The 10,026-nt window shown below is 42.1% G+C and overlaps 2 protein-coding genes across 3 annotated transcripts in view; one reads left to right on the top strand and one right to left on the bottom strand.

Annotated features, from left to right (window-relative positions):
- cadps2 (Ca++-dependent secretion activator 2) overlaps positions 1 to 10,026 on the bottom strand; it is a 633,342-nt gene that overhangs the window by 477,839 nt on the left and 145,477 nt on the right. The window lies entirely within an intron of this gene.
- Positions 1 to 10,026, top strand: part of LOC126407707 (metabotropic glutamate receptor 8-like) — a 212,319-nt gene that overhangs the window by 139,314 nt on the left and 62,979 nt on the right. Inside the window, exon 9 of the mRNA XM_050072857.1 lies at positions 8,329 to 8,526. Within this exon, the coding sequence (XP_049928814.1) occupies positions 8,329 to 8,526 (198 nt within the window). The remainder of the gene's footprint in view (positions 1 to 8,328; positions 8,527 to 10,026) is intronic.

Here is a 10,026-nt window from a genome sequence, read left to right as displayed (position 1 = left end):
ACATAATCACGGAAACTGTCAGTGTGTCATTCTGTCAGTCAGTCATTCTGTCTGTCCCACGTTTTTCTACTCACTGACGTGGTCAATCTATGTGAAACTGCACATAGGCATTGAGGATTGGCATAGGTAGAAGGTGACAAAGCTACCAATGGCTATGGACTAGTATGTAAAAAAAACTAAACATTGTCAACGGTAATTAAGTCTGAATATCCTCAAACGTGATGACAAACGAAGTCACAATGTCCTCAAACAAGACTATAATAAAGTCCCATTGTCCTTTGACAAGCTGATGATAAATTCCCGATGTCTTCAAACAAGTACTTTCTAATTAACAGCGTTTTTACTTGTTATTGTTTCTAAAATTGGTCAAATTTGTTGACATGACAAACTACAAATGTTATGAATTATAAATAACCAAATTAACTATTAAATGTGATCAGGTTTTGGAGCTTGTCCACTTTTGTGTCTGGATCAGCTGCAGACTGACTTGGCAGAGGTGACTGCCATCTTGTTTTTACATGGATTAGTGTATTGTGCTCTTACTACCACTAGATGGCACAAAAAAGTGTCCACGAACGAGGACAATGGGCCCAAATTAAGCAAAATGAAGTAGAAGCCAGGAAATATTAGTTTAGTGGAGGCTTTATTGTCTTCACAATTTATTGTTTCTTATCTGTGAAATTAAAGTAAATCAAAGCTTTGTTTCCACTGAGGGAAATGGTGTCAGCTTACAGAGACAGACAGGAGGTCTGCGTCACCGTGAAGAGTTACATTTCTGGGGAAGTGCACGTCAGGCTACGGCACTGATTCGACACAGAAGTATAAATCTCACTTAAAGGGCGATTTTTGTTCTATGATTTCTAAGGTGGTTTATGGACATTTATTTGCTCCCAGAGATAATGATTATCTATAGAAAGTATAAGTCACAGTGAATCAATATACACACTTATCTTGTCTGTGTGTTCAGATTCCTGTTTGTGGTGTTTCTGGCTCCAAGCAGCAGTTGAAGTACACAGATCTTTAACCTGAGTAAAATACTGCAGTAATAATACCCAGTACAGGTAAAAGTTAGTGCTCGGCATTCAGAGCGAAAACTGCATTTCAAAAGGAAAAGCTCCAGGGTGTTTGTTGTTCCAGGTATTGTGGGAAGACATTTGTTGTTTCTTGGTTTCACTCCAGAAAAACATTTTTGTATATTTAAAGATCAGATATGACTTCCTGTGGCGCCGCCCTCAGGACAGACTTTACATACTTAGCTCCACTGAGGCTCCAAGAATAGCTAAATCATCGGGATGTTTGTTTGTGGAGTTGTAATGAGCATCTCAGTTCATTCACTGCCTTTAAGAAAAGATGGAGATTTATTTGCAGTGTAACAGTTCCCTCAGCAGCAGGGACGGAGTTGTGGGGGATATAAAGTTTCTTTATTCAGGGGAACCTTGTTTTCCACCTCGCGGATCAGTTCTTTCACCTGGAGACTCCACAAACACCGTTTCAGCAGAGAACATGAATATTTGATTCTGTTCTGTTGAACGGTGTTATTTGCTGAGTTAAGAGTCTCATTGTTTTCTCACCTTTTTATCACACTGTGTCTTTCCCTTTGTATTCGTCTGCGTTGCAAATTCCCTCGAAATAAACTGAGTAGGTATGAAAGCCAGATTTGCATTTGAACGACTCTTTGTGTTTTCTTGTGTATGTTTTTATCTTTATCTGTGCTGCAGTTTGTTTGGATGGAAAAGTCAGCAGGTGAAGAAGTGTTATAGACTGAGGTCGGCTGTCTGTCTGTCTGTCTGTCTGTCTGTCTGTCTGTCTTTCTTTCTTCTGTGAAAGCAGCAATGATCTCTGCAGGAGAAACGCTCGAGCCGCTGTTTAGTGTTCTGCAGCACTCAGGAGCATTTTGCAAAGTGTGTGTTTTCATGTCAACACTTTAAAGAGGAGAAGAGACTGTACGCAGCTGTTTTTGCCTCTCAGTGATGCCTTTACTATGAAAGGCTCAGATGTGGAGCAGCAGAGCAAAGAGCTGCTGGTTTTCAAACAAGATGATTTGATCTGACCTTTAACTCCTGAAAACTACGTTATGTGAAGCATCAAGTGTTTCAGTCACAGTCAGCTGAAACACCTCAAAGGACCATCCAGCTGTCTTTTGGCTGTTTCATAAAATTAAACACTTAAAGGACTGTCTGCCTTGACTTTGGACTTGTTGGTCTTGACTTTGGACTTGGTGGTCTTGACTTTGGACTTGTTGGTCTTGACTTTGGACTTGGTGGTCTTGACTTTGGACTTGACTCATGACTAAAGCTGGACATGCACTGTACGATTTGGTCCCCATTCTGACCTGATTAACTCATTTAAGAGTCTGCACATATTTCAGCTTCGCCAGGGCACTGTTTGCAGTGCAGTTTACGGGCGGAGCTGTCATCAGGCTCTTCCACAGTTCTAGTGAATCCACGAGTCGATTCCCGAAAATAAGTCCTTTTTTTATGCCTCCGTGCCAGTGATGGTGGCCGGAGGTATTATGTTTTCAGGTTGTACGTCTGTCCATCCATTCGTCCAATTCTTGTGAACGTGATATCTCAAAAACTTCTTTTGGGAATTTCTTCAAATTGGCACAAACGTCCAGACTAAACGATCAACTATTAGATTTTAATGGTCAAAGGTCAGCATCGCCTTGACTTTGCATCTGTCTCATTCTTGTGAGCACAAAATCTCAAGAAGACCTTGTGGGGACTTCTTCTTGACTTGGCCTCAACAATGAATTGATAAGAATTCAGTGGTCAAAGGTTAAGGTCACTTTGACCTTGCATCTGTCTCGTTCTCGTGCAAAATAAGGCCTTGAGGGAGTTTTCTCAAATTTGGTGCAAATGTCCACTTTGATTCAAGAATGGACTGATTAGAATTTTGTGTTCAAAGGTCGCTGTGACCTCACATAATATGATTTGCCTCCATACCTCAAGAATTCATAAACTTACTGACAAAATTTCACACAACTGTCTAATAGGATAAAATAATAACGTGAGGATCACTATCGTGTTATCTTATCACTGGAAACCAGCTGTTTGTGTTCAGATTAGCTGAACATGAAAAGAAATCAGATAAAAAAGAGAAAATTCTGATGGACATGTTTTATAAGACATGTACATTTGTGTCAGAGGTTCAAAAAATGTAAAAAGGGCCCATTTGCACATTGGGAAAGATAATATTTTAAATGTTTCAGCATTTTATTGCCAAAGAATTTTCTGAGAAGTTTGTTTTGAATCATTTTATTTTAAATAATAGTAGGTTGTCTTTAACCATTTAGCACTCAAATTTGGCCTCAAATTTGGCACAAACGTCCATTTGGACCCTAGAATGAACTGAATAGAATTTGGTGGTCAAAGGTCACCGTGACCTCATGTTTTTGGTCATAACTTAAGAATTCATACACTAACTGACAAAATCTCACACAAATGTCCAATAGAATAAAATAATAGAATGTGATGACATTTCATATCCAAAAGGTCAAAGGTCAACTTCACTGTGACATCATAATGTTCTGCAAAAACACTTTTTTGGCCACTGTTCAGCGTCATATCTCAGGAACAGAAGGGGAGACATTTGGTCAGATACTGAATTGGTGACTCTAATCTTGAAACTGTGCTGATTGTATAGATCTTCTGTGTGTGAAGCATCCATGTTTTCACTGACATGGATGGAGACTGTCAGAGACACTGGACTGGTGGGCGGAGTCATACAACCACAAAGGGGTATTTCTAGTTTTTCCACTGCGCCTGCACAAAGTGGCAAACAGAGCATCTGAGAGTGCCATGACGACACAATAGAACATGTGAAGGGTAAATATGGAGGCCAGGTTGGTGGAGCTGTGGTTACAACATATGTGCCTCTTGATATCCTTTGAAATACTCGCCCTCCCATCAAGACGGATATGAACGAGAGAAATGTTGGCAATGATGCTTTATTGTGAACCATTCTGGTGTAACGTTACAGACCGCTGCCAGCAAACAAGCTTGAACCTGCCTCGGAAATCTTTTTAACAATTGCCAATAGCCAGAACGGTCCACCAGGGCCACCGGGCCGTTTTATCTACACTTTCAGAGCACTCAGGTTGTGGCTTGACAGTCTGACTGTATAGTGTGAGCACATGAGCTTTGGCTTTTGGCTTCACAGACAGTTTACCTGAACGGGAGTTGGAATTTAATAACATTTCTTAAACTGGCTCAAACTGTATGTATGTAGTGGTATGTTCAGTTTTTTGACTTTAATCGGCAGTTCACAGCTGAGCCGTAAGACTCACTGTTGACATGCAGATCACTAACACATGTCCAACTCAAAGTTGTTCTGTAATAATAAAACACCGGAGTGAAGAGTGGGTGTTACACTGTACTCGTTGTCAGTGTTTCAGTCTGAATAATAAATCTAAAATGTCGGACAAGATAAATGATGTGCTGGTGGACATTTGATTGGCTGTTTGGATGATTTATGTCACTTTCCTCCTGATTGTGCTGTAGTTTCATTTTTTCCTTGTGACGTGCTGTTGGTTCTCTTTTATGGAAATCACTTCCCTAAACATGATGATAAACAGAAGATGTCAATATAAAGTAAAGAATGCATGGACGCGGGATGAATTAATGAATGTTTCAGCAGCTCTCTGTCGTGTTTTTACGACTCAGTCAGAATCTGTGTTGTGAGGAAACATCATTATTAATCTGACAGACTGACGTTACTGATAAACAACAGAACTAATGAAAAAAACTATATTAATGTAAATATATTCAGCCGTGTGAGACGCCACAGCCAGGCTGGTTTCCCCTGAATCATCCCATCACCACTAACCTCTGTAATTAGTTTGCCGTTTATCTAATTTACAAATCTAATTGAAACAGACGGATGCCTGCGAGAGAGAGATAGAGAGAGGGAGAGAGAGAGAGAGACGTGAAAACAGAAACATGTCGAGAAGGAATTACATTTACCCTGTAAGTGATGTGTAATTGAAATGCCAGCAGCCATGATGAAGCTGTCTGTCGAGCCTCCTCACCTCAGTCAGTTTCTTCATCATCGTCATCATCATCAGCAGCAGCAGCAACATTCAGGTCGCCACATGGCCGAACACGCTGCTCACTTTCCACTCACTCTCAGAAGTGATGTTCATTCATGAAGCGTCTGACGGAGAGACTCGTGAGGGTTTTGTTTTTGTGAGAAGCTGTTAAATAACTTGTGTTTTGTGCAAATGAAGCAGCTGTGTGAGAATTTCTGAAAAGAAAATGTTGTCATCACAACAGGCTGTTTCAGAGGAAACCAAATCCCCAGAATACAGGCCCCAGTTCCATGAACTGTGCAGGAAATACTCCGAGGATGAGCCTCAGTTTCTCTTGTATCCTCACGCTGACACTGACTCGTTTCCCTCACTCATGACTTTTATGTATTAAGGTTACCCATCCATCTGTCCTGTTCTTGTGGGGCACAATATCTCAAGACTCCCTCCAGTGAATTTCTGTAAATTTGGCACAAATGTCCACTTGGACTCAAGATGAACTGATTAGATTTTGGTTGCCAAAGGTCAAGGTCAGTATCTCAAGAGACTTTCCTCGAAGTTAGACTGGCCTTTTTAAAGAGTAGGCACCGTTTTTGTTTTACCAGCCCTAAAATGACCATCACCACAACCACCAGACTCCACGCTCGTAATAGCCACGGCCAGAGGCATTATGTTTCCAGGTTGTCCATATGTCCGTCCTGTTCTCAAGAACACCTCGAGGGATATTTTTCAAATTTGGCACAAACATTCACTTGGACTCAACAATGAACAGTTTTGATTTTGGTTGCCAAAGGTCAAGGTCAGTGTGACCTTGCATCTGTCTCATTCTTGTGAACATGGTATATCAACAACACCTTGAGGGTTTTTCCACAAATTTAGGACAAATGTCCACTTGGAATCAAGAATGAGCTGATTAGAGTTTGGTGGTTGAAGGTCAAAGGTCACTGTGACTTCACAAAACATGTTTTTGGCCATTACGCAAGAATCAACACGCCAATTATGACAAAATTTCACACAAATGTTTAACAGGATGAAATGATGACATTTTATATCCAAAAGGTCAAAGGTCAACCTCACTGTGACATCATAATTTTCCGCAAAAACAGTTTCTGGTCATTGTTGAACTTCATATCTCAGTAACAGGAGGGAGGACATTTGGACAGATACTGAATTGATATGTGGGTGAAACATCCATGTTTTCAAAGACATGGATGTAAACTGTAGGTGCTACTTTACTGAGCAGGCGGAGTCATACAGCTACGAAGGTTTCAGCCCAGTCTCACTCCAAAGTTGAAATCTGGCCCTTGGTCAGTGACTTCTGGTGTCAGACACTGACGGAAAAAGCCGTCCATACATGTCAGCACAATACATTTAATTTAGATTTTAGTATGTGAGATTTATTGTTTTGTTTTTGTTTCTTACCCTGGTATTGAAGTGGGGATCAGGAATCGAGGAATTTCACTGGTACTGGAAGTTAAGTTTCTGGTATGGTGACGTCCCTAAATCTAATTAATTAAGCTGCCCTGAACACCTGCTAGTTAGTGAACATCTCTGTTCCCCAGCACAAGGAAGCTTCTTCCACAGAGAAACTTCTCTGAGTCCGACTGTGAGACACTGAACTTCTTGTATGTTCAAAATGCTGCATTCAGGCACCGTTTGAATTTCCAGATCAAACATGTGTATTCTTTAAATATTGAGGAGCCTCATCATCTGCAGGGAGCAGCGATCATCTGCAGCACGGCCGTACATCTCCTCTCTGCCTCGGCTGTTTGACATCCTCGCCGTTCGAGGCTCATTTATTACCACTGTACAGACGTGTAATCAGTCTTTACTGCCGGAGCAAATGTCTCCCCTCGGACAGATCCCCCGCCGCCCGCCTGCTATTAAAATTAAATTGGATTTCATTTCTAAGCTCCTATTAATTCAGAGAAGTCTTGTCTGTTGATGGAGGGTCCAGTCCGGCAGTTAGTTTCCTTCTCCTCTCCTTCGCTTCCCTCAGTGCTTTCCAGCCGGCGGCGTGATCGCAGAGCGCCGCGGCTCTAATAACGCTAATTACTCAGAGAAAATTTTTAGAAGGACTTTACAGAATTTTCAAATAAAAGATGACGTTGTCTTCTCCACTCTGTTATTTAATCACAGCTAATGAGATGGAGCCAAATGTATTTTTTTATGTTAACGGTTTATAGGAAACGTGTCTCATTTCACATTCCCATAATCCTTTGTGAGTTGCTCTCTGCCCGGCGGCAAGGACGAACTCTGAAACCTTTGGTTTTAAAAAGAAAAGGAAACACAAAGAGGCGGAAAGATCTCAGACAGAAATTAGTAAAGTTTGTTGACAGGCCTCGTTGTTCCTTCTGCTTTACAATCTCAGTGTTTGATGTTTTCTGTCGTATTTGAGGACGAGCCCAAAGATGAAGATTAATCAGTCTGTCGATCACTTTAATCTCAACAACTACTGTTCAGATTGTCAGATTGATATGATCAGCTCTGATCACAGCGATTGATCAATTATCCAGCCCACGACTCAAAACTCCACAAACTGCTGCTGAGGAAAAAAGAACGTATGAGTTTCGTGTTGCGTTCATGGACACACAAAAACTGAATTTAGAGAGGATACACACACAAAGGAAAAAAATAATGGAACGTTTGTCTCCCCTGAAGATCTTCATCAGCAAATGGAGTTGCCCAGTAAACACTGACTTAGAGATTCAAATTTATTTTTTATTCTGAGCACTTTAAAGAGACATCATTTTCCTCTTACCTGTAGAGCTACTTATCAGTCTGGATTGTTTTGGTATGAGTTGTCAAATCTTGAAGACATCAGCCGTAGAGATGTCTGCCTCCTCTCCAGTATAATGAAACTAGATGGCACTCAGCTTGTGGTGCTCAAACCGCCAAAATAAAACATTTGAAAGACTCAACAGTGATGTCTCTTTCCAGAAATCATGACCCAGTTACTCATGATAATCACAGACCTTGTTGTGAGCATCATCAGCATCATGTTGTGAACATCTGGTGCTGTCATGAGCATGAGCCTCTTGTCCATGAGTAGATGCACGCTTCCTTCTGTGCGGTGATACAGTTGGTGGGTATTTTTTTGGCGCTTTGAGCACCACAAGCCGAGTGCAATCCAGTTCCATTATAGTGGAGAGCGGCTGATACCTCAAACACTCTGCAACTCACACCAAAACCATCTGGATCCCTTTAAGAGCTTCTTATTCATGTTCAGGCTTTAAAGTTGACTTTAAAATTTCATTCTCGACTCTCACCGATCAATCGCCTCTCTGTCTCTGTTTCAGGATTGGAGAAAGTCGGCCGTGACTCCACCTACGAGCAGGAGGGGAAGGTTCAGTTTGTGATGGACGCCGTGTATGCCATGGCCCACGCTCTGCACCACATGCACCGCGAGCTCTGCGCCGGATACCCCGGCCTCTGCCCGCGCATGGCCAACATCGACGGCAAGGAGCTGCTGGCCCACATCCGTGCTGTTAGCTTCAACGGTAAGAGCTGCTTCAGCAACATCATCCGCCCTCACATGTGAAGTGTTTTCCAACTCATTAACATTCATTTTAACGCAACTGTTTGACCAGAGCTCGTAGTTAAAGAGTTAAAAATGAACGTGATGGACTGCTTACCCCCAAAATTTCATGTTTGGGATAAAACTTTAATACCAAAGGTGCTGCTTTTGAGTGTTACAGGAAATAAACGGTTCCTGTTTATGTCGTTATTATCTGCGTTTTAAACCCCAGAAATCGTCCAGTCAGGCCAGTATAAAACCTCTATAGAGATGTAAAAAAAAAAAAAAGAACCACTGAACTGCATGTAGATCTACTCAGCGGCCAACAGATCAGACTGCGTTTGTACCAGACAGTTTCAAGTGTGATCAACACCTTCTGAAAAACAAAACTCTGCTGTCAGGAGAGTCTCCCCTGAAAAGATAAAGGTAAAAAAACATAAAGAAGCTGTTTAAAGCCCCCACCACATAAACATCTGATGGGTCACCTAAACAAATTAGAATCAGGGTCCAAGTAAAACATTTACATGTCGATACAGCTCTAATAGCAAATCTGTATGACTTGTGATGAAACCAGTTGGTTGGCTGTGAGTTTGATTAATCACCGCCTCCACAGTCAACACCTCTGTGTCGTTTTCTGTTAAAGTACAAACAAGTTCTCTGAAAGAAAAGTGTCTCCACACTCTTCTGTATTGGTGCAGGAAGTATTCAGATCCTTTACTTCAGTAAAAGTCCTAATACCACACTGTAAACACACTCTGTTACAAGTAAAAGTCCTGCGTTGAAAAATGTTACTTAAGTAAAAGTAGAAAGTATTAGAAAGAAAATGTACTTAGTATTACAAGTAGAACACTGTCCCCTGTGACTGTTCAACCGTTATACACTGCTCAAAAAAAAAGGGAATGCTTAAATCACACATCAGATCTTGATAGACGAATGAAGTCGAAAAATCTTTACTGATGTTCAATGTATAATTTGCTGAGAATAAAATGACGTTAACAGCAGTCAGTGGAAACCAAAATCATCAACCCACTGAGGGCGTGTGAGTGTGTACGGCCCCCTCCTGCCTGTATGACCTCCTGACAATGTCTGGGCTCCTGATGAGTCGGTGGATGTTGTCCTGGGGGATCTCCTCCCAGACCTGGATCAGGGCAGCAGTGAGCTCCTGGACAGTCTGTGGCGGTACTTGGCAGCATCAGATGCACCGATACATAACGTCCCATAGGTGCTCAATTGGATTTAGGTCAGAGGAACAAGAGGGCCAGCCAATGGCATCAATGCATTCATCATCCAGGAACTGCCTACACACTCCGGACACATGAGGCCGGGTCCTGCACCAGGAGGAACCCAGGGCCCACTGCACCAGGAGGAACCCAGGACACGCTGCACCAGGAGGAACCCAGGGCCCACTGCACCAGGAGGAACCCAGGGCCCACTGCACCAGGAGGAACCCAGGGCCCTCTGCACCAGGAGGAACCCAGGGCCC

This window comes from Epinephelus moara, chromosome 20 (genome assembly GCF_006386435.1).
Source record: "Epinephelus moara isolate mb chromosome 20, YSFRI_EMoa_1.0, whole genome shotgun sequence".
Lineage (NCBI taxonomy): Eukaryota > Metazoa > Chordata > Actinopteri > Perciformes > Serranidae > Epinephelus > Epinephelus moara.
The sequence above is the reverse complement of the archived record's forward strand: the minus strand, read 5'-3'. Positions and strand labels throughout refer to the sequence as shown.